General features: G+C 42.5%; 1 protein-coding gene across 1 annotated transcript in view; it reads left to right on the forward strand.

Moving 5' to 3' along the window:
- Positions 1 to 25163, forward strand: part of CFAP61 (cilia and flagella associated protein 61) — a 218618-nt gene that overhangs the window by 126197 nt on the left and 67258 nt on the right. The window contains exons 19-21 of the mRNA XM_045574878.1: positions 8826 to 8924; positions 14557 to 14725; positions 19658 to 19832. Coding sequence (XP_045430834.1) covers positions 8826 to 8924; positions 14557 to 14725; positions 19658 to 19832 — 443 coding nt within the window. The remainder of the gene's footprint in view (positions 1 to 8825; positions 8925 to 14556; positions 14726 to 19657; positions 19833 to 25163) is intronic.

The raw sequence follows: 25163 nt of genomic DNA on the forward strand, positions 1-25163 counted from the left end.
GTACCTTGGCTGGGGACACATCCCCAATGGGGGTTGTGCAGGAGACAGCTGGTTGATGTTTCTCTCTCATCGATGTTTCTAACTCTTTATCCCTCTCTCTTCCTCTCTGTAAAAAAAAAAAAAAAAAAAAAAAAAAAAAAAAAAAAAATCAATAAAAAAATATTTTTAAACATTTAAGAAATTAAATATTTGGATGCTTCTAATTCAAATTAAAAATTAAATAAAAAATATGGAGTTGGAGAAGGTGTAAATGCTGATGTTGATCTTATGTAAAAGCATGGAGAAGGCAGGGTACTTGAATGAATCACAAGAAGGTAGATGCTACAAAGAGGGTTGGGGTGGTTATGTTTGGTCCTGCCCACCAGGCCTATATACCATGCTCCAGAATTTGTATTTAACATTTGGTAATAAAAATGGTCAACGTTCATTGAAAATATTTTATGCAGCAGGCAATATTCTAAATATTTTACAAGTACTATTTCATTTAATCCTCACAGCACCCCTATGTAGCATTAGTTTCTATTATTTCCATCTTACAGGCTAGAAAATGAGTCACAAAGAGGTTAAATAACTTTTCCAAGGTCAAAAGTGAGGAAGTTCTATAACCAAGAGTTCAAATGAAGCAATCTGAAACTCGAGTCCATGTTCTTAGCCGCTCTGTTCTGCTGCTATCAATATGATGAGCAAACAAGGAGACTTTAAAAACCAGAAATGATTGGGATTGGATTTAATTTAAAAAGTGGTTTCCAGGAGTTGTGTGGAAAATGGGCAAGGGAGAGAGAAAGACTGTGCCAGAGAGACTATTTCTCTTGGCAAGAATATGAGCTAGGCTAATACATCCTGGAAATGGCAGAAGGGAGATATTCAAGAGATGTGGACAAGGTAAAAGTAACTGGACATGATGGACCAGACTGGGAAAGTGAGCAAAAGGGTAGGAGTCTGAAATTAGCTCCCAAATTCTGAACATGGATGGTGGTTAGTTGGCCGTGCCTTTTATGAAAATAAAGGAGGGATGGAGTGGAGCTACAAGACCTTTGTGTGGACACATTGAATTTGAGAGGCCCAAAGCAGCCCTGTTAGGACGGATAGGCATTTGGAAATTGGGTTTCTAGCTCAGAAGAAAGCAACAATGAAAATGTAATATCAAGTCATCATGGTAAAAAATATCACCCAGGGAGACAGACATGAAGACAGGGAAACTTGGCAGGATTCCAAGGTGGCTGTAAAGTTGGTAGAAGCTGCACTTACCTGTCCCCAGCCCCATACCAGATTTACAGCTACATTATAAAGCAATCAACCTGAATAACCAATGGAAGGCTAGTTAAACTGAAATATTATAACCAAGGATTTACAGAAGAAGCCACTAGAGACTGGTAAGAAGGGTTGAAACGCAGACAGGGCTGGTCCCTGAATCCACTTGTGGCAGCTGAGAAGCCAGAGGATATCATGGCTGCAACACTGTCTCTTCCACAGAAGTGTGAGGTCTCAATCCCCCGCAGGGATTCCCAAACCAGAGCAACAGAGATGAGAAGAGGAGTCGCATAGCATCTGGAGGTGATAATCAGTGGGGATTCAGTCCATCTGGAAAACCCAGATGCCACCTTCCTAGGAAGGAGCACTCCTGTTGTGCCAGCACCGGCCTGGGGAGTGCACTGCCCATTCCCTGACTGCTGGCAAGGCCACTCTGCCATGCTCAGTCCTGCAGAAGGGTCTTCTGACTGCACCCAGCAGACTTTTGGGGCCTTCTTTTTCTGGGGAGGCTCTTGGCAGAGACTCAGACAATGACTAACTGTGTGGCTTTGGAAAGAGGGCCAGTCTTCCCAGCCTCGAATGCACAGCCAGCACCCCTCCACCACCTGTTGAATCATTTGACCAGCCCTGTCCTGCTTGGTTCAGCTGCACAGGGGGACCAGAGTGCCTCTCAGAGCTGGGACTTTGGAGCATGACTATCAGGGAAGCTTTTGCCTTGGAAACAAAGGGGCAGGTGCTGGTGTATGTAACTACATTGTGTGTGTGGGGCGGGGGGGGGGAGGGGAAGGGAGGGAAGGAAGCGGGTAACTCCTAGCTCCCCTCTGAGCTCTGCCCAAGAAGAAGGAAAAAATGCCAGCGCTCCTGTTTGCAAGCACCAATGGGAGACTGTTTGGATATTCCCAGCCAAGTCCCTGATTCTCCGCCCCATTGGGATCAAAAGATAAGTGGAAACAAATGAAGATGAACACACAACCCCAAATCCACAGGACACAGAAAAATCAGTTCTGAGAGGGAAGTTCATAGCATAATAGGCCAACCTAAAGAAGCAAGAATAATCTCAAAAAACAATCTAATCCTACACCTGAAAGAATGAGAAAAAGAACAGGCACAGAGTATAAAAAGAAGGGAGGAAATAATGATCAGAGTGGAAATAAATTACATCGAGACTAAAAATAAATTAAAAAGATCAATGAAACAAAGAACTGGTTCTTTGAAAATATAAATAAGATTGATGAACCTTTAACCAGACTCATCAAGAAACAAACAGGATCCAAATAAATAAAAAATGAATGAGAAGTAACAACTGACATCACAGAAATAATATAAAGGATAGTAACACAATATTGTGAACAACTGTATGCCAACAAATTGGACAACCTGGGCAAAATGAACCAATTCCCAGAAACATACAATCTTCCAAAACATAATCAGAAAGAATCAGAAAATTAGAATAGACCAAATACAACCAATGAAATTGAAGTAGTAATAAAATAAAAAACTCCCAGCAAACAAGTCTTGGACAACATAGCTTCTCAGGCAAATTTTATCAAATATTCAAACAAGAACTAATACCAGTTCTTCTCAAACTATTCCAAAGAATTCAAAAGGAGTGAAGACTCGCAAACTGTTTTTACAAGGCCAGCATTATCCTAATTAAAAAACCAGATAAAGACTACAAAGAAAGAAAATTATGGATGAGTATTTCTGATGAGCATAGATGATAAAATCCTCAACATAACATTAGGAAATTGAATCCAGAAATACATTAAAAAGATCAAGAGGGTTTCATTCTGGGATGCAAGTTTGTTACAATATTCACAAATCAACAAAATTAAGGATAAAAATCACATGATCCTATCAGTAGATGCAGAAAAAGCATTTGATAAAACCCAGCACCCATTTATGATACAAACTCTCAGCAAAGTGAAAATTAAGGAAACATATGTCAATGTAATTAAGGTCATATATGACAAACCTACAGCCAACATCATATTCAATGGGCAAAAACTAAAACCATTTTCCCTAAAAGTAGAAACAAGACAGGGATGTCCACTTTTACCACTCCTATTCAACATAGTACTGGAAGTCCTAGCCACAGCAATCAGACAAGAAGAAGAAATAAAATGCATCCAAATTGGAAAGGAGGAAGTAAAACTCTCATTATTCATGAATGACATTATTAAACTCTCATTATTCACCTAGAAACACTAAGGATTCCACCAAAAAAACTATCATAATTGATAACTGAATTCAGTAAAGTATCAGGATACAAAATTAATATTCAGAAATTGGTGGCATTTTTATACACTAATAATGAACTATTAGAAAGAGAAATTAAGGCAACAATCCCACCTACTATTGCAAAAACAAAAAAAGAAGGTACCTAGGAATAAATTTTAACCAATGAGATAAAGGACCTATACTCAGAAAACTATAAGACATTGAAGAAAGGCATTGAGGAAGATACAAGCAAGTGGAAGTATATTCTATGTACATGGGCTGGAAGAATTAATGTAATTAAAATGTTTATACTACCCAAATCAATCTATAAATCCAATGTAATTCCTATAAAAATATTCATGTCATATTTCACAGAGCTAAAACAAATATTTCAAAAATTTACATGGAACTAAAAGTCCCTGGATAGTTTTAGCAATCTTGATAGAGAAGAAAAAAGTTGGAAGTGTCATACTACCTGATATAAACCTATACTACAAGACCATTGCAATCAAAACTGCCCGGTACTGGCATAAGAATAGGATATAGACATCTTCAAACTATGGGGTCTTCAAACTACGGCCCGCGGGCCACATGCGGCCCGCAGAAGAGTCTGATCCGGCCCGCCAGGTTTTTTGGGCAGTGAGCGCAGCCGAGGTGTTACAGTAGGAATTAGTAGTTCATATAGTCTGGCCCTCCAGCTCTCTGAGGGACCGTGATCTGGCCCCCACTTTAAAAAGTTTGAGGACGCCTGATAGAGCCCAGAGATCAACCCATGCCATTATGTTCAGTTAATATTTCACAAAGGAGGCAAGAGCATACAATGGAGTAAAGATAGTCTTCAATAAATGGGTTGGGGAAAATTGAAAAGGTATATGCAAAAATAATAAAATAAAACTAGACCACCAACTTATACCATAAACAAGAATAAACTCAAAATTGATAAAAGACTTAAATGTAAGATGTGAAACCATAAAAATCATAGAAGAAAACAAGCAGTAAAATCTCGGGCATCTATTGGAACAGTGCTTTTGCTGATTTGTCCCCTGGGACAAGGGAAACAAAGTAAAAAATTGTAAGTTGGACTACTTCAAACTAAAAGATTTTTGCACAGCAAAGGATACCATAAACAAAATGAAGAGGGAACCCAATAGAACATATTTGCCAATGATACATCTAGTAAGGAATTAATTTCTGAAATATATACAAAATGTATACCACTCAACACCAGGAAGACAAACAACCCAATTTAAAAATGAGCAAAGGATCTGAATAGACACTTCTCCAAAGAGGACACACAGATGGCCAATAGTTATATGAAAAACGTTCAACATCCCTAATCAACAGAGAAGCACAAATTAAAACCACAATGACTTGTCACCTCACACCTGCCAGAATGGCTATCGTCAGTGAATCAACAAACAACAAGTTCTGGAGAGGACGTGGAGAAAAGGAAACCCTCATGCACTGTTAATGAGAATGCAGACGCATACAGTGAGTGTGGAAGGCATTATGGAGTTTCCTCAAAAAGTATAAATGGAACTCCCATTTAACCCAGAAATCCCACTTCTGAGAATATATCCTAAGAATTCCAAAACACTGTTTGAAGGAATATATGCATATGCACGCCTATGTTCAATGTAGTGTTATTTACAATAGCCAAGATCTAGAGCCCAAGTGCCCGTCAGTAGATGATTGGATAAAAAAGCTGTGTTACATTTACACAATGGAATCTTACGTGGCTATGAAAAAGAAGGAACTCTTACTCTTTGAGATGACGTGGGTGCACCTGGAGATTATTATGCTGAACAAACTAAGCCAATCAGAGAAAAACAAACACCATACAATCTCACTTATATTTGGAATCTAACGAACAAAATAAACTGACAAACAAATGGAAACAGAGGTATGGAACAGACTGATAGCTATCAGAGGGGTGGGAAAGTGGGTTAATGGAGGAAAGATGGTGAAGGGATTAGGCAAAAAAAAACCCCACATATATACATAACTCAGTCAACAGTGTGATGATAGCCAGAGAGCAAAGGGGCTTGCAGGTAGGTGGAAGTGGGCAAAGGTGTGTGGGGTAGGGAAATTGAGACAGAAAGAGACTTTGCTTGGGGCAATGGGCACTTGATGCAGTGTGTAATATTTTATTGAGTTGTATATTTGAAACCTATATGGTTTTGTGAACCAATGTCATCCCAATAATTTCAATTTAACAAAAAAGACTGTGAAGCTTGTGAAAAATAAATGGGCAAAGGAGGAGGAGCTGGTGGGAAAAATAAAAATCCATCATAAAAGAGAACCTCATGACAGTGTTGTTGTGGGAGCATGCGCTATGGCTGCACCTCATGGGTGGGGCCTCCTCCCTGGCCCAACTGCCACCTTTTCCTCCATCCCTTGCTCTTTATGATCTGAATCAGTAATGGCAGACCACTGTTGCTAGCTCCTGGGTGACTCCCCATCCCTTATGGTTCTCAGAACCCTACACATGCCTTCATTTTGTCGAACTTTGTGGAGTTGCCCTTCGTTTCCAGCCTGGACCCTGACTGATACCAGGATCTTCCCCCATCCCACCCACTCTTCCTTCATGAGTCAACGTGAGTAGAGACTTCTAGCAGCCTTCCAGATTCATTCGACACTTTGTCCATGTAACAGAACCCTGGGCATTGTGGTCCTTGGAAAAAGGGCCATGGCCTCTATTGGCATAGTGGCTCCCCCTTACCAGCAGTAGACTGGTTACTTCCAGATTTCTTGAGTACAGTTGTAAGAGAAATTTGCAGTTATAGGGAGAGGAGGGGAGAGGAACATGAAGAATATACAGGGTTAGTGGGCAGACACCTGACTTCTGAATCAGGAGGAATGGAAGACTATGTTGTGGATAACGATGCTTGGGAAGTGGCAAGAAGGGAAACAAGGGAGGGGGTTGCCTGGTGGCTGTTCTCTGTTTTGTGTGTTTTTTCATGGTGTCGGAAATGTACTTGTGGAGAATGTAGAAGGGGAATGGTATGGAGAACAAGAACCGTGAAAGTGGTGATCTTGAAGATTTAATAAAGGACCAGACAGCCACAATGAAGAGTACAAAACGAATTTGGCCAAGGCTAATGAAAAGGAACAGAAAGCAGGTTCCTTTTTCTTTCTTTTTTCTTTTTTGTAATCCTCATCCAAAGACATGGTTAGAGAGAGGAAGGGAGAGAGAAAAACATCGATTGGTTGTCTTCTGTACATACCCTGATTGGGGATTGAACCTACAACCCAGGTATGTGACCTGACCGGGAATTGAACTGGCAACCTTTTGGTACACAAGATGACAACAAACTGAGCCAGTCTGGCTGGGCGACGCTGGTTCCTTTTAAAGGTAAAAATCCAGAAAATACTCCCCCCATCCCCCACCCCCCAAAAAAAAATCTTTGGGTGAGATCTTTAATTGCATAATAGCATAATTCAGGATACTACTGAGTGGTGATTTGGCAATTTACAAGCTATTTTACCCATGTCGTTAGATCATTCAAATTACTCAGTACCAAGGGGGTTCGTCTTTGTACAATAGTAAAAGATATAGCTGGATAATTATTAAGCCTTTTTTCACACGGAACTTTAAGAGGGGCCTGTATGTAAACTTGTTTTATTAGTACAACATAAACCACATTTCCATCACACAGGCACCAAAGCCAAAATAAACTTTAACTGCATGTGAGTATAAACATGTATTATTGCTTGCATTTTCGTGAAATGGTAATAAATCAGCAGCTTGTCGTCAGTGTGCCTTTGCAAACCGGCAGCCATAAGAGCTGGGGTTAATTGTGACCTTTAGGTTATTTGAACGTATTCAAAAATTTTATTATTATTAGAGGATAAGATGTGCTTGGCTTTCTTTGTATCAAATAAGAATATTTATTCTTAAATGACACACATCCTTAGAGACTTTAGAGCAAAACCTTTCCTAATATTTAGCTGTTTTTAAATGTCAGGAGCAGTTGAGTTTATTACATGGCTGGTCCATGCCGTTGCCACAGGTCCTGCTTGTAGGTGGTACTAACAGACTGACAGTACATGGGTAGCATTTCCACATCGGGAAAATGTCCAGTTTCCTCGTGGGGAAGGGGACAGGTGTTTTCCTCGGACTTGGTGGAGGGTTTTTTGTTTGTTTGTTTGTTTTTGCATTTGGTTGGTTTAAGGGGAGATGTGAACTAAGAAGAGATTTTAGGAAAATGTATCTTTCTCATCAATCACCCTGAAACTTATAAAAGATCAGCTCATCCAGTAGATTTTGCTGATGCTAGCCGGAGGGCAGATTTGCATCAGGAATATTTTCAATCCTGAAGGAGGGAGTCTTAAGCACAGAAGTTCTTCAGAAGCTTCCACTCCCATGTGCTGGGCATCCTACTTAACATCATTCCCAGGACTGCTTAGAGAACAGGAGAGAAGAGTGGGGAGGGCGTGAATTTTAATCTCTGTGATAATGCCCATGCACACACCTCAGGCCCTGGAAAGCCTAATGCAAATGTGGGGCAGTTTTACTCTTGACAGGAATTCTCTAAAATTTACTTGGATATTCTGATTTGAGGTATAGGTGGGCTGTGGCAAAGGTAGGTTTATAATTGTCATATGGAAAATAATACAATAATTAATAAATAATACAAGAATCAACTGTTTCACAGACTCAACTATAAATCTGCTTTTGGCTCTCCCTGTATATGTGAGTGTGTGTGTGTGTGTGTGTGTGTGTGTGTGTGTATATATATATATATATATATATATGCATATATAAATGTGTGTATATATAACTGTACATATGTATGGAAGTAATAAAGCTAATTTTGACCAATGGGATTAGATGATCTTTGGATCCCTGTCTACAAATTTAGATGTGGATTTTTTTTCAGTAAACACAGTGAAGGTATTTCTCTTCCTTGTTTTTCTTAATATCTTCTTTTCTCAGATTCTTTATTATAGTAACACTAGAAGCCCGATGCACGAAATTCGTGCAAGAGTAGGCCTTCCTTCCCCCGCTGCTGACACCAGCTTCCCTCTGGCACCTGGGACCCAGGCTTCCCTCTCTGCTCCAGCTTCATCCAGAAGGACATCTCGACTAATTAGCATATTACGCTTTTATTATTATAGACAGTATGTAATACATATAACATACAAAATACGTGTTAATTGACTGTTTTACAATATTGGTAATAGGTGATAGTAGTTGAGTTTTGGGAGTGTCTAAGTTACACGTGGATTTTTTACTTCATGAGGAGTTGGTACCCTAACCCACACATTGTTCAAGGGTCAACTGTAGAATAAACTTTCACCGAATCATGCTTTACCTCTTTTTTTGTTTTGCTTTTTTTCTTTCTCCCTAGCGCTCACCTGAAGTTCACCAACCTCACGCTAATTTCAACCCACGGACTCCCTGGGAAAAAACTTCTGGGCTCGGAACAAAGGAAGTTTTTAGCAAGCGAGTATGAATTCTATTTGCTCTTTCCTTCCTAAATGTCCTAATGTTTTTGTTTTTTTAAAAAAATATATTTTATTGATTTTTTACAGAGAGGGAGAGAGAAAGAGAGAGTTAGAAACATCGATGAGAGAAAATCATCGATCAGCTGCCTCCTTCACACCCCCTACTGGGGATGTGCCCGCAACCAAGGTACATGCCCTTGACGGGAATCAAACCTTGGACCTTTCAGTCCGCACGCCAAAGCTCTATCCAATGAGCCAAACCGGTTTCGGCATACTATGTCCTAATGTTTAAGCTGTCATTTCGGTGCTAAGTGGATTTCAGATTGGAAAGAGGCAAGTGGTGGGCTTTTCTCCTGGAGTTCGGATGTCACTTAGGAGACACGGGTATGAACCTGCTGACGCGTGGATGGCAGGGCTGGGCTGCCCTTTCCTATTTGTGGGAAGACCTGTGCCCTCTTCCACACAATGGATGGAGCTCCTGACCCAGCCCCCGTCTGCGCTGGGGTTCTGAGGGGCACCGTTAGAGCAGGAGAGCTGGGCGACTGTGGTTACTTCAGACCAGGCAATGCCCAATAGTTCAGCTTTGGGAGATAAAGGGCAGGCCCCTGCCTGGGGGGTGGGTCCCACACCCACCCAGGTCATTCCTAATCTGGGCTGACCAGGCAAGTCCTTCCAGGCCAGTCTGGGCAAGCCTTGCTGATTGCACCCCGATAGAATCCCATTTCATTATCACACAGCTTCCAGCAATTTTAATTTCCTGCAGCAAAACATGGGTATGAGAATGATTAGGCTCCCTGCCTCTAGAAACAGTGCTCTCATTTTTTTAATAAGGAGGAAGGAAATTGTTCCCTCTCGGGGCATTCATTGTAGAATGCACGACAAAGAGGTCCTCTTTCCTCTGTGAAAAGGGCTCACTTTGCCTTCAAACAGTGAGGCAGGCGGTGAGAAACCTGCAGTTTTCCTGTTAGCAGAACCAGGCTCACTCTGACCTAAGACATTTGTCAGACCATGAACTTCTTTTTTTTTTTTTTTTTTTTTTTTTTTTTTTTTTTAAGAACATCATTAGGATGTGGTTTAAAAAAAAAAGAAGAAGAAGAAGAAGAAAAAATCATGGGTTTGGAGTCAAGCGGATTCAGATTCAGATCCTGTCCTTACCACAAAAGGATTTTCATTCCCTGGACTTTGGTTTTGTTTGTGTGTGTTTTTGTTGTTGTTTTTTTTGTTTTTTGTTTTTACCGTGATAAGTGTATGATAAGCCAACCCTGCTGGACTTGTTTGTTAAAGTTAGTATAACAGTAAGTTCTGACAAAAAGTAGAACAAGTCAATACATGTATAGCCCCATCCCTCATTGCCCTCGTTCTAACTTACAGGCTTCCCAGGAAATGCTGGTGTTATTGACAAATGTCTCCCGAGCAGTTTAACTTGGTGAGACAAAGGCTTGTCAGCCCTGGGCGGTGTGCTGTGGGGAAGAACTGGGAATGACTTCCTGGTGAGACCGGTGTGGGGTCTGCGTGTGGCTGGGTGGGAAGTCTCCCGGGGCCCCGGGTTTGCTCGCCTCTCCGCATTCTCAGCGCAGCGGCCAGAACGATGCTGCACAAACGTGAGTCAGACCACGTCAACCCCAAACTGCCCCAGGTGGTGGCTCCTAGCCACGTGTGGCTGTTTAGGTTTAAACTGATTAGAGTTAAGGTTTTTAAAGTGATAACATACAAAAAAGGGAATAGGATAGTCTTGGTGGAAAGTCTTACTAGGAGTTTGCTTTTAGATATAAATATTGATTTTAATGGCATTATCATGCTCCATTTTATCTTAAAAAAAAGGATATTATAGATCTACAAAACTATCAAAAAGGGTTTAAAACTTATTTAAAATGAAAAATAAGGTATCTGTCATAAAATGTTGTGGTTGACAACATTTTTATTGGTTACAGGATAATTCTTTTTAATGATACCAGGAACATTTCTGCATTGTGGGGTTTTTAGGTGATTCTGCTGTTAAAATGTTTATAAATTTCTCAAACAAAATTAAAGCTTTTTTTTTAAGTAAAAAATAAATTGATTAGACTTAAATGAGCTTTAAAATTCAGCCTCTCAATTATGCTAGCCTTACTACAAGTGCTCAAATAGCCCCATGTGGTCGTAGCTGCCATGTCAGACAGATACAGACCTTTCCCATCATCACAGAAAGTCCCGGAATACTCCAACCTAAAACCTTCTCCTGTTCCCTTATTTCTTTGACCTCATCTTCTGTCATTGTTGCCCCTGTTCTTTCTACTCTAGCCATACCAGCCTCCTCGGTATTCCCGAAACACCGCAGGCAGGTCTCCACCATGGGGCTTTGCTTTTCTCTCTCCAAGTCTTTGCTTAAATGTCAACTTCTCGCCGAGACCTCTCCTGACCACCCATCCATTTGCAACCAAGCCTCCATCCTCCTTACTCTGCTCCATTCCTTCTTGCTACGGAAATCTTTTAAAATATTATGTAATTTGCCTTTTAAAATTATGTTTTTTTCTTCATATTCTGGATCCTTCACAATGTAAACTCACCAAGGGCAGGGATCCTTTGCCACTTTGCTCACTGATGTGCCCCCAGCATGGAGGACAGTGCTTGGCACAGAGCAGGCGCTCAGAGACGAATGCTGAAAAGATGAAGGTCACCTCCATAAGTATACCTGTGACCGTCATCGTAATCAGGTCGTGGGTAGAAACTAAATAAGACAGCTCGGTGCCTCTGAATGGGCAACTGCGTGTCCTCATTCTAAAAACTACACATTGAAACATAAAGACGATGTTGCCTTTCAAATGGCCCTCATATTCCAATTAAGGAAATTAATTTGGTCATGGAGTTAAAAAAAAAAATAAGTGCATTGACATCCCTAAACTTAATCATTTCAATTCCTCATTTTAAATGCGTATTCTAAACCCTGCCCTCACCAGTGTTGTGGGTTATTTTTGTTGTTATTGTATTTCTCATAAGCCAGTCTTTGTCTCCGCTCTCCGGCCCTCTCCAGCCTCTGGCAGGGGCGCTAATGACATGCGAGGGACGCAGCAGGGCAGGCGGTGGGAGGAGAGGGGAAAGCGGAAACAGGAGAAACCCACTCATTGGACAGTCCTCCCTGAGTAACAAAGTTCCTTGTGGTGCTCCTCTCCCTGAGAGTCCTGACAAATCCTTTATGAAAACCCCCCAGGTTCTCTCCACTTCCGAAGGGTTCTGACTCCATGGAGTGCGGGTCTCCACCGGACTTACACCGGCTCCCCTGGAGCTTGCTTCTGGTTTTGCATCCGGAGCGTTGTCCCAATGTCCCTTCCAACAATTTTCCCATCCTGCATTTCTGGTTGGGTTTTTTTTTGTGTGTGTGTGTGTGGGGGGGGGTTTGTTTGTTTGTTTTTTTGTTTTTTTGTTTTTTACTTATTACCTGTCTCCAGAATGTTCTATGAAGACAACCTTTCACATCCTTTTCAAGTCAGGGTCAAGTTCACTTGAGAAATATCACGTTTCTCGGATGTCCCTTCTTTGGTTCCTTCTCCCTTTTCCAGAGGGCCCTAATGGAGGCATTTCTCTTGTCCTCAGGCCGTGAGGCTATCCCTGCCCTGTTAGAAGCAGTGCTCACTCACTCTGCATAGGAAATAATTTGGGGGAAATATCACTTACAATTTCCAAAGGTTAATTTCACCTGCCTGATGAGTACATTAAAGGAGGTCCAGAGCAGATAGGGAGATCCAGAACAGATGGTCCTCACCTGCCCTGTGACGTTCTGAACCGAGAAGAGCCATGGTAACAGACTATCAAAGCAGCACCCACATTCTCCAATGCTTCCTGCGGCTCCCAAAATCCAGTTCCCACCACACAGAGCTTCACATGTGAACTCCGAAACAGCATGCTGACATTATCACACTATCGTCCTACGGTCATTAAAAATAACTTAGACTTCCCCAAATTTCCCCCGAGAGCTTTATCTTTGAGCAGATCCTCATAAGACTAATCCCTGTGCACTAACGACGTTTAATTTTTCCTCCTCTTGGGTGGCTGACAGGGCTGTTCTTATTATAAAGAGACTTCGATGCAAATAAGAGCAATCCTTTGTGGATCTCTCATGAATGTACAAAATCAATGAGGTTTCTTGTTTTCCTGTGAAGCCACCAAAATGTTATTTGTGTGTGTGTGTGTGTGTGTGTGTGTGTGTGTGTGTGTGTTTAAAGAATTTCACCTCACTCTCTATTATTTTCCTGTGACAGGCCAGCCCCCAATTTTCTTTTCTTATTAAGAAGAAATTTTCTTGTTTTTAAGTGTTGTTTCATGGAGAGATACAAAGCCCAGTGCTCCCTTCCCTTTCATGGGTGCCAGTGCGGGGCCTAATGTGCATCCATTATGAGAATTCTTTGTGTGTGTTGAGAGCAGACTCCTGAGTGGATCAAAAAGAAAAAATGTCCTTCCATTATCACTTTAGTCCTGTTTGCCTTGGAGGAGAGTAAACAGGATTATGTATCATTAATATTATTTAGAATAATACCTCTCACATATGCATCCCACTTGATAAGACAGCATCTCTTACATTCTCACATGTGTCCCTTACAATGGCCGAGGCGTGCGGGGAGGAAAATTATCCCAGGTCGAGAGGTGAGGAAGCTGAAGTGTCGAAAGGGGACGCAGAGTCCCAAGGTCCAGTCTCCCTGATGACACCGACCTTGGCCCAGTGAAGCCTAGATTTCAATGAGACACTTACTATCCTGCCACCCTGCCCTCTTGTGATGGTATCAGAACAAGGTCACTAAGAGTGTCCCATGTAGGAGGTCACACCTTCCAGAAAGTTCTGCAACAACCCTCCCAAAACTCTTTTTAAAGAAACCAACACCAGCAAGAAAGCCACTTCTCTCACATTGCGGTAGAATACTCAAACTCAGGTGAAACCCAGACAAGAAATCCCAGGCACCCTGGACCTGCTGCTCTCAGGAGTACCAGTTCCCCTAAGTCACCTTTGCCCTGCAGAGTGGATGGATCCCGGAAAACTCCAGGACTGGACTTGCTTCCAACATCATTCCCTAGTTGACATCTCCTCTAAGGAAAACGTGTCTTGGTGTTTGGGCTCAAATCCACACACTCATTCTAAGAATAAGAAATCTATTGAAAAATGCCAGCAAATAGGCAGGGTTCTCAATAGTCAGGCCCTTGACCCCTCCCATGGAGACCCCTGGGCAACGTCACTTCCTTCTTCCTCAGCCCCTTTTGGTCCTTTGTCACTAGGACAAGTCAACAGCCAGAGTAAGTTTGTACTCACCATGAAATGGAAGCAGAAGGATATAGATTAATGATTTCACTCACACACACACACACACACACACACACACATGCACACACACACATCCTCCTTGCCTGTTGTGGACTGGCCAACGCTAAGCAGAACAAGTTAGCTTTAATGGAAAGATGTCATTGTGTGACTGTCTCATAACAAAAAATCTACTACTATGTAGCCTTGGTCCTCGTAAACCCCCAGCAAGAGCACAGACTCAGCCCCACGGGGAGGAATGAGGGACGTGTAGGGGGGGCAGAGAAGGGACCTGAACAGCTCGCCAGATGTCTAATTAATGCCCCCTGTCAGCTGCTCAAATGTCACTGACGGAGCCCCTCTCCCCGCAGCCAGAGCTATACTGACAAAGATCACGCGCTGATGTCGCTGTGCTCCTGGGTCAACGTGGTGGTCGGCAGGATGACGGCCATAGACCGGGCAGCCAAGCACGTGGTGGTCTCCCAGGAGGACATCGTGCTCTACGACCACCTCATCCTCTGCACCGGGCAGCAGTACCAGGTGAGGCCGGCCGGGCGGTCAGGGTGTGCCAGGCATGTGTGCGCCCTCTGGGTGAGGAGCGCGCCTTCTGCCCGGCAGCTGCCGCTCTGTACTCATGAAGGCGCCCTCCAAAGCCCGCGCACCGGGCCAGGATTGTGTCCGAAACCCTCACGGAAACCCATTCCAAGAAAGGCGCTCGGCTCAGGGATGAAAATGACAGCAGGTCGGGGAAATGTCACTCTTGGCGCTGTTGTCCAGAAGCCTGGCTCGTGCCGCTCAGCAGAGCAGCATCCAGGCAGCCCCGCGTGCGCCGCTGCAGATTAACTTCTGCCGGAGAGGCTGACGTTTGGCGGCGGTGATGGGCTCACGCCGAAGTGTTTCAGATACGGGCACCCCCTGTCTACCCTCGCTTTATGTGGTCTCTCCGCTACGAACCTAGGAAATGTGACTGATGGATTACCCCGTGACCACGCTGTCCACTTTTTTTATGAAATTCTCAAACCTCCTTTGAGGAATGCATTGCTGGATACAGGATACAGCTGAAGCCGTTGAATGTCTTGGGGAAGCAATTGTTAACATTCTCACTCTGCCACACACATTAGCATTCCACACAGCCCACAAACTAGGGCATCTCTGCCATCAAAAGACATTTATTTTGTAACTCAACGATGGGGTCTTTTCATTGCGTTTCTCCCAGAGACCTGGATAGGCCTCCCTTTGGTGGAGAGTACAATTTTTCCTGTTGTAAAAAGGGCAAGAGCTTAATGTGCCACAGCTAAAGCTGCAGGGGCAGCTGGACACACATGGGCAGATGCCCGAGTCTGCCACTCATATTTTCCAAAGTCTGCGCTTCCACCCCAGGCACTACCACCATATTCATGTCTTAGTTAGGCTATCTTGTGAATGGCCCTGATGGGTGAGAGGGTAAGGGGTGGAGGGTAGGGGAGGAGAGGGTGCAGGTTTCCTTTCATAGCCAAGCCAAGGAGAAGCAGCGTGTGGGGGGGTGGAGGACAGCTGAGCAACTGAGTGTCACTTAACCTGCAGCTCTGAGCCTTGCCTACACACTGAGGTCACCTGGAGCACTTTTGAAATACACTTATGCCTGCCCCCAAGCCCAGAAGTGCTGTTTTAATGATTCTGGGGTGGAGACTCAGGACTCAACCATCAGTATTTTTTTTTAAGCTCTCAGATGATTCTAAGTCCAGGCGAAGAACCCTTGACTTGAACTTTCTCAACCTAGAATCTCTCATCTCAGGAGCACTTTTCCAAGTGCAGTGTGTACATACCGCCTCGTACATCTCATTCGAATGCAGATTCTGAGTGGGAAGGGGGCTGGGGTGACTGAGACACTCAGGTCTTACCAGCTTCCAGGTGAAGCCAGAGACTAGACCGCACTCTGAGCCTCTGAGTAGTTTTCTTTTGTCTCCTTCTTTTCTTTTTTCCTAGTTAAAGGGGGGAGGGAGGGAACCTTCGAGGAATGCCTTGTTTTGGCACTTAGGCATTCTTCTCTTTAAAGCACTATACCGGAAGAAAGCACCATGCACCCCTTTAGCTTGCCCCCCTTCACCTGCTCCACTGAGTTCCAGCTGCTGCCTGCAAGCGCAGACTTTGGAAAATATGAGTGGCAGACTCGGGCATCTGCCCATGTGTGTCCAGCTGCCCCTGCAGCTTTAGCTGTGGCACATTAAGCTCTTGCCCTTTTTACAACAGGAAAAATGAACTGAAGAGTGATAAAAGGAGTTCCAATTTAATTTCTCCAGAAGGACATAAAAATTAAAGGTGCATAGAGTGAAAAAAAAATAAAAAATAAAAAGCAGCTGAGTTCCCTTGGAGGTGGGGGGAGTCCAGCTTTTACTTCTTTTCTAATTTCCTTCTCCAACTTTCTCATGGTTTGTCCCAATTTCATAATTTACAAAAACAAAACAAAAACGCTCACACACAACCAAAATGGTGAAAATAAAGCAGAAACCCAAAACAAGAGGATATGTGTTATAAGATATAATTACAAGTTTTAACCTCAAATCAGACCTTTAAATGGCACCTACCATTCTAAAATAGTATGCAGTATTTTGATATTCAAATGAGTGTCACTTAATCTTGTTATCAGATAACCCGTACACAAGATAAAACATTACATTGCACTATAGGGTTGCACGTGAGGAAGGCTGTTCTCTCCCTCCAAGCCAGGGGCAACCACTCTGAGGCATTTTTATTGTTAGTTCTTCAACGCCTTGTCCCCGAACTCCATAGTAATGCATTTGTAGAAGTTTTTTCTTTGATCTGTCAACTTCTGGCATTATCTCTGACCTTTCTGTTTTGGAAGATGAAGATTACCTAGTTTACGTTCAGCACCCTCTGACCCCCGTCTGAACTTTGCCCATGGATTTGATTATGTTTATTGATGAGTATATGCTGGTCCTGAAAACCACTCTGAAACTGCTCAATGTACAACTGAGGTCACTGAGCCGCTCCCATGGCTCATGGAGAGAGAAAAGTGCCTGCCCCTCGCCTGCTTTGGGGTTACCTCAAAAAGAGAAAGAATAAAAATCTGTAAATTCAGACTCAAATGAGTCTGGAATTGACTAAGAGAAGAGGGTGGAGGGGACTCTCAAAGGGGTGACACTCACTGGAAGCCAGCAGGTGGGGCAAGAACATCCAACCAGAGGAGAGATGTTGGTTATGGAGAGCTTGATGTGGTTCAGCAGCATGATGTGGTTGGTCTCGTGGAGACTAATTACATCTTAGATGGGGTGAAGAAGAGCATGGAATCCAGAATGGTGCAGCCGCAGGAGAGAGCCTGCTACAAACACATTTTTAGCCAGAGGGGTGAAGATTCAGGATGCTTAACCTCAAAAAACCTGAAGGGTTTTCATGTAGAAAACTAGTTAGACGTGTACATCATGGCCCTGGAGAGCTGAATTAGGACACACCACCAGATGCGATGAGAATACAGTGCTGATTCAGCCTAAGAAACAACTTCCAAGAATCAGGGTCTTTTCCAACAGGGGATGTCCATCCCCTGGAGACAGCAAAATGCCTCTGTGGAGGCCTCACAAGTGGGCTGGAAACACCTGACAAGAGTTTTGTCTTTGCCATTTGCCAGTTGTGTTAACTGGGGTAATTTTCTGAGGTTCTACCACTTTCATCCCCATTTTATAGATGAGGGATCCAAGATGCAGTGAAGTTATGATGACAAAGTGACAGACTAGGATATAACCAAAAACTTCCCTAAAGGTCATCGGGTTTAATGGCACCCCATTTGTTCAAGCACCAGCCAGCGTTCACATCTGCCCAGTACAACAAGGCACTTTTCAAGAGACAAGAACTTCCTCTGCACCCACATTCACCTCTACTATAAGTGAGCTTTTTGCCCTTCGTGGCTGAGCGCCACCCCTGCATCTCACCCTGAGGCCTTGTACCAGGAAAATGTCAGGCAGCTAGAGCAGGTCTAATAGCAGAGGCATCAAGTTACCTTTAAATCTTGCTCACAGTGTTGGCCTCGTTATCATCCACATAATCACCGGGCTGCCAAATGAAAATTGGAGAGGTGGCCAAAACCGGTTTGGCTCAGTGGAGAGAGTGTCAGCCTGTGGACTGAAAGATCTCAGGTTTGATTCCGGTCAAGGGCATGTACCTTGGCTGTGGGCACATCCCTAGTAGCGGGTGTGCAGGAGGCAGCTGGTCGATGTTTTTCTCTCATTGATGTTTCTAACTCTCTATCTCTCTCCCTTCCTCTCTGTAAAAAAATCAATAAAATATTTTTTTTTAAAAAAAGAAAAAAATTGGAGAGGTAAAAGTTTGCCACTGGGCGAACTCACTCCACTGAGCTATTTTACTTGGTGTTCACAGTGGTATTTGTTTGATTTTAATTTGAACTGAAACAATAATAATAATACACCAACAGTCCTCAGGAAAATAAAAGTGCTTAGCATTTCTTGAGAAATCACATCTGGCCCTACTGAATCCACACTCTACCCTGGTAACAACTGGGCGGAGTTGAGTCATGGCCGAACTCTGACCAGAGCCCTTCAGTTTGCCACAGAGTCCTTGACACTGAGGACAAGTGTCATCCTTTACTGTGTTTTTACTGTTGCTTTCCTTACAGTGTCCATTTTTACTCTGAGTCTAACGTGAGAATAGAAGTTATACTGAGAGGGCTCTGCGTTGAGAGAGATGAAGATGGGAATGAGAGAAAGAGAATATCTCCCATCGCTTCACTGCCCCTGCGGGAAGAGGTGGGTTTTAGGTTTCCTCCTCTTGACCCTGGGCAGGCGTCTAGAATATAATGACCTCCATGAATTGAATATGGTGGAAGGGACACCACTAGGATAACAAGGTGAGATTAGAGAAGAGAACAGAGCTCTCCGGACTGGTTTTTTCTCTGGGGGCACTCGCCCTGGTAACCCAGCCTCCATGCTGTAAGGAAGCCCAGACCACATGGAGAGGCCAAGTGTGGATGTTGCAGCCAACAACCCCAGCTAAGATCCCATCCCACAGCCAATATCAACTGCTAGACGTTTTTGTCATTTTTGGATCCCCAGCAAGTTTTCTAGAAGAAAGAAAAGGATTGTGAGAGCTCATCTCCAAATGATTTCAGCGCCCAGCCTTCAAGTCACGCCAGCCCTCAAGTCTTCCCACTGAGGCCTCTGACATTGTTCACATAGAAAACTGCACCTGTGTGGCCCCCTCCACCCCAGCCCTGTCTGAATTACTGACTTTCAGAATCTATAAGCCTTTTTACACCATTGACTTTTGGAATAATTTGTTACACAGCATCATATAATCAGAGCAACTCCTAAGAATTAGCTTGTTTCAATTACAAGAATTGTATCTGGGGACAGAAAGAAGGCCTTGCTATACCAGACATTGCTATGATTGATTGATTGATTGAGAACTATATCAGTGCTTCATCTGTTACCACTGAAATAAGCATTTCTCTGTCACATGCCTCAGGTCCCATGCCCTACAGGGGCTGATATCAGTCAACACCTGACCACCAGAGACATCCCAGAGGGTAGGAAGCAGCGGTACACTGGTCAGGTTCCTCGAAATCATTTCACTCTCAACGATGAAGAGGACTGCTTGAACGCCCAGATTTGGATAAGAAACCACTCCATCACCACAGAAGGTAAGGGTGTTGGTAACTGCACATCTTTTCAGAGCCGTGTTGTTTCCTTAATAATGAATCTAATTCTTCATCTCGTTCCAGTATTTAATTAATGCCTAATTAATTCCAACCAAATCATTCATCTGTCACGCTTTGTCTTCTAGATTAATTTACAACTTGTTGTCATTTTTGGATCCCCGGCATGTTTGCCGGGGGAAAGAAAAAAAAGGCTTGAGATAGTTTAATTATCTGTAATTATTTTATTATACAAAATGAATATCCAAAGAGCAAAGCATGGCTAAAATCATTAACTAATTAAAGAATAATTTAATAAGCAAACATGTTTAGCAATTATATGGAAAATATGTCTCCTTTTGTGAAGCTGAAAAAGATCGGGGAAGGAAAAGGAGGGTCTGCATCGGAAGGGCTTTCTCCTTCTCACCACCCATTGTTCTCTTGCCGCACAGGCCTTCCCACCAGCACACAACCTCAAGCTGCATGCCACTCTTTGAATCAAAATGAGAGCAGGAAGCATTTGTACACATGCCTCTGCCATTCAAAAGTGTCTGTTCAAGCATCATCCTCTCTATTGCTTGGATTAAATTAAAATTGCTTGACTGATAAAACAACTGGAACAGGGCTGGCTACCTATTTGTCCTGTAATGAACCCTGGCAATCTGCAGAGAGAACACAGTGCAGCCCCTTTATTTTACCAAAAGTGCCGGCCTGGCCATTGACTTGGTTGGGTTATAAAACCACCCAAGGAGCGTTGAGATTCTAACCCAGACCTTGGATTCAGTTCAGGAATGTAAAAATCACTGAATGCCCAGAATGTAGGGAGCAATATGTAAAATGTAATATATAAATGTAATATATATTTAAATATCATCATATTAGTTAATATAATTGCTACATTAAATCTAGCTTCTTCTGATTTTTGGTGGGAGATTTAGGTGCTTGTTGAATTTTGTCAAGTTACTGCATTTCCTACATTAAAAATTATTAGTTTATTACATTAAAAATAAAAAATAAGTATTAGATGAGATCAGTATATTGCTGGATTCAATGCGCTAATACTTTATAGGCTATTTGCACCTAAATTCATAAGTGAGATTGGCCTGTACTTTTCTCTTTTATGCTTTACTTGCAAGGTTTTTAGAATCAAGTGTATACTAGTCCCACAAAATGTTTTTTGGGAAGTTTTTCATATTTTCCTTCATATTTCTTGTAACCTAAAAGTTAAACAGAAATCACCTGTAAAACCAGCTGGATCTGGAACTTTTGGGAAGAGTTAGAATATATAGATATATACTGGGGACCAGGCTTAAAACTTGTTATTTTCATATTTTGTATTATTTACAGTTCTACATTTGTATGTGTTTAAACCTGTTTCAACAGTTCAGTCATTCTTTAATCACTGCCCAATGACCTACTTAGACCTAGAAAATTCTCAATCTGGGGTCAGCTGACTTTTATTATAAGGCCCAGATTGTAAATATGATGGCCTATGCAGGCCATATGATCTCTGTCCCAATGACTCAACTCTGCCATTGTAGCAAGACAGCAGCATAACCAATATATCAATGAATGGGCATGGCTGTGTTCCAATAAAACTTTATTTACAAAAATAGGTGATAAGACATAGTTTGCAGAAGTCTGCTTTTATCCACACAGTTTGTGACAAAGCATTACCATTTCATCTAGTCCAGATGTCAAAATGTACCTTAAACTCCCAGAAAACACAAAAGCATGTCTTGGGAGCGTGCCTAATCCTATTATCATGCAGGGTTTTAACTCCAAACTGTTGGCTGCTAGGCAAATTAGGACTAAGGAATATTTTAACAATGAAGAGGGCTTTGAAACTGGCAATGCAAGTTTTTAAGGTTGACTGTACGTGGCAGAGTCTTTAGAAATCCCAAATCACTGTGCTGTCCTTCGGAGGCCTGCTTTTTGGTCCTCTCGGTTCTTAGATCGGCAAAGATCACCAGTGCTATGCTGTTGACCAATTGTCACAAATGGTGATACTCTGGTGCCACCTAAGAGAAATGTTTTGGTAAGATTTAAGTATGTCTCCAATCAACCACTGCATAAAACCCCTCTGAGTGCCTGCTTTTGTCCACCAAACAGCCTGGATAAGAAGGATGTAGACATTAGAGTTTTTGTTGTTGTTGTTGTTGTTTGTTTGTTTTTGGTCTTAAATGTAGGCTATTTTTATGACATTCCCAAAGTACCTCACAGGAAGGTGCTCTTATTGCTTAGATGCCAGCCTCAAGATCTGGGAAGCATCTAAGATATCTGGCCTGACCAACTTAATTCAACTCTGTGCAGTGGCCCTTTTCAAATCACTTCCATGTGAGAAAAGTTAGAAAGGAAACTGTTAACCTCCTGCCTTAAGGGAGCTCTTTCTCTGTGTACCTTTTCCATAATTAGAGTCATATTCAGTCTTGAATTTAATTAGTCCCATTCTGGATAATATGTTCTCCTATGGGTTGTTGTGAGATAAATGAGATAAATAAGACATAACGTGTCCAACTCAGAACAGTGTTTCAAGCATAGTGAGAGTTCAATAACACAGGCGGTTATCAGCATCACTGTTACTAATACCGCATGAGATGTAGTTATGGCTACACCGAAGTTTCCCCAGAATGAAGTCTCAGCTCCTGCTGTCCTGGTGACAGCACAGCTCAGGACACAGTCTCTGTACAAAAGATGGGGATCTGGGCACAGCAGGTGCCAGTCTGGTCATGGAGAGGCACCTGGCCAAGATGATAGCCATGGAGACCGTGAAGTTCGGGCAAGATTTCCTGAGAAAAGAAGTTTTGAGCTCAGCCATAAAGAAGGGCAGGAAGAGCCAATAGAGAGAAGTGGGGGAGTTTTATTTGTGTACAGAAGACAGTGGCCCAACAACTTGGACTGGGAAGACCCTAGAAGGGCAGCAGAGGGAGATGAAGGTGAAGGAGTGAGTGGAGGATTGCAGGGTCCAGCCAAGTGCAGGTTTAACTGGCTCCTTTTTAGGGGTTGGGGAACTTGTGAAGGGGGAAAGTCAGTGCACAAAACAGCAATTTTGGAATATGCACCTTCTGTTTGTAGCATCCATCCAGCAGAGAGAGAGAGAGACAGAGAGAGAGAGAGAGAATGAGCTGAAGACCACAATAGCGAGTTGGAAATGGGGTGGCTCTGCATTCCAAGTCAGTCATGGGATGATGGTATTTGAAGCTAGAAATAGGAAGTCTAGCTGTGTTCTGTATTCATTACCATCCCTTCACCTGCCAGTTCTTGCTTCCTTTTCATGTCGCCTTAATAAACCCAGGAAAAATGTGGGTGTTTATCATGAGAGTTGGCTTTTTCTCCTGAGGGCTACGTTTCCCTTCTCAATTGTTCAGGGCTGGGTTGATGGGAGGTTGCTGAGGATAGGGCTCGTCCCCTAAGAGGCTGAGGGAAAATATCTCTTGTATCTCATTGGCTGTAATGAGATAACCATCCAGGAATCGCACCAGAATCCTGGAAAATGCCAGGCCTTACGTTGCTGAAGCACAGGGACTTGAAGAGAGGGCCTTGTTTGCTGAGATCAGTGGAGGGGTGGTTCTAGCAGGAGAGGTGGATGCTGGGAGCAAAAACAATGGAGGTTGCTAGGAGGAGGCTGGCTCTCCTCTGAATTTCTGTTCATTGAAACTACATAGATACCACCCCAGCACACCACTCTCCTCCCAGTAGCTGTTTTATCACTCCTTCCTCTGCTTCCAGAGGAGAAACCGTGGTTCTGTGATAGAGTGAGTCCAGTGTGAAGGAAGTGGTTTTCTGGACTCTAGAGTTGGATGAGTTTACAGATATCAATATGCTAACCTATAGAACTGCTCCGGCATCCGGAGAATGACTGATGGCATGGGCTCAAACGCTGCTTTCAACTGCAAACCAAACCAAACCTGGAGGGCTCAGCCGTGGAGAGTCAGGGATGTGGGGGGTGTTCAGTTAGAACTCAGCAACCTAATCTATAATAATAAAAGGGTAATATGCTAATTAGACCAGGCGACCTTCTGGACAGAGCCGGGGCTGTGAGGGAAGCCTGGGTCCCAGGTGCCAAAGGGAAGCTAGTGCCGGCAGCTGGGGGAGGGAAGGCCTACTCTTGCACGAATTTCATGCATTGAGCCTTTAGTACATTATAACAACTTACTTCATTACTTGAAACTAATTGAAATTTATCTGTTATCACCTCTGTACTTTCCATGAAAATGAAAAGTAGAATAAAAGTAAAGTTAAAATAATTGCCTTAATGGCATGAAATCGATCAGTTATTTTCATCTTTAGCTAAATACAGTGGACTATCTTATTAAAAAGCATGTTTGTAGGAAAAGTATAACATTAAAATTCCAGTGCATGAATCACTGAACAAAGCCCTTTTAATGTTATAACTAATATATTCTTCCCTTCTTATTTGGCAGAGCAAAATGGGACAGGTCAGGTTTGGGTTATAGAAATCTTATGCTTTGACTTATAAAAAAAAAATTCTCTGGTCTGTTCCTGAACATGATATCTTTGTTTTTATTTAAATTATTATTTTATTTTTCAATTATAGTTGACATACAATATTATATTTTGTTGACATACACTCCAGTGATTAAACATTTATATAACTTATCAAGTAATCATCCTCATAAATCTAATACCCATCTGACACCATACATAGTTATTAAAATATTATTGACTATATTTTCTTTTTTTTAAAATATATTTTATTGATTTTTATACAGAGAGAAAGGGAGAGAGATAGAGAGTTAGAAACATCGATGAGAGAGTCATCGATCAGCTGCCTCTTGCACACCCCCTACTGGGGATATGCCCGCAACCAAGGTACATGCCCTTGACCGGAATCGAACCTGGGACCCTTCAGTCCCCAAGCCGACGCTCTATCTATTGAGCCAAACCGGTCCCGGCTATTGACTATATTTTCTATGCTGTAATTTATATCCCCATGACTATACTGTAACAACCAATTTGTACTTCTTAATCCCTTCACCTTTTCACCCATTTTCTGCATCCCCTTTTCATCTGGCACCCATCAAAACATGCTCTGTATCTATCAGTCTGTTTCTGTTCTGCTTTATTTATTTATTTTTTAGATTTATTGTTGAGAGATGTGTATTTATTGCCATTTTAATGTTCATTATTTTTTAGTTTTTACAAATATTTTTGAAAGAAGACTCTTTAACATTTCATGTGATACTTTTTTGATAGCAATGAATTCCCTAAGCTTTTTTTTTTTTTTTTTTTTTTTTTTTTTTGTCTAGGAAGCTCTTTATATGCCCTTTGATTATGATAGCTTTGCTGAGTAATCTTGGTTGAAGGTTCTTGCTT

This window comes from Pipistrellus kuhlii, unplaced genomic scaffold, assembly GCF_014108245.1.
Source record: "Pipistrellus kuhlii isolate mPipKuh1 unplaced genomic scaffold, mPipKuh1.p scaffold_m20_p_6, whole genome shotgun sequence".
Taxonomy (NCBI): domain Eukaryota; kingdom Metazoa; phylum Chordata; class Mammalia; order Chiroptera; family Vespertilionidae; genus Pipistrellus; species Pipistrellus kuhlii.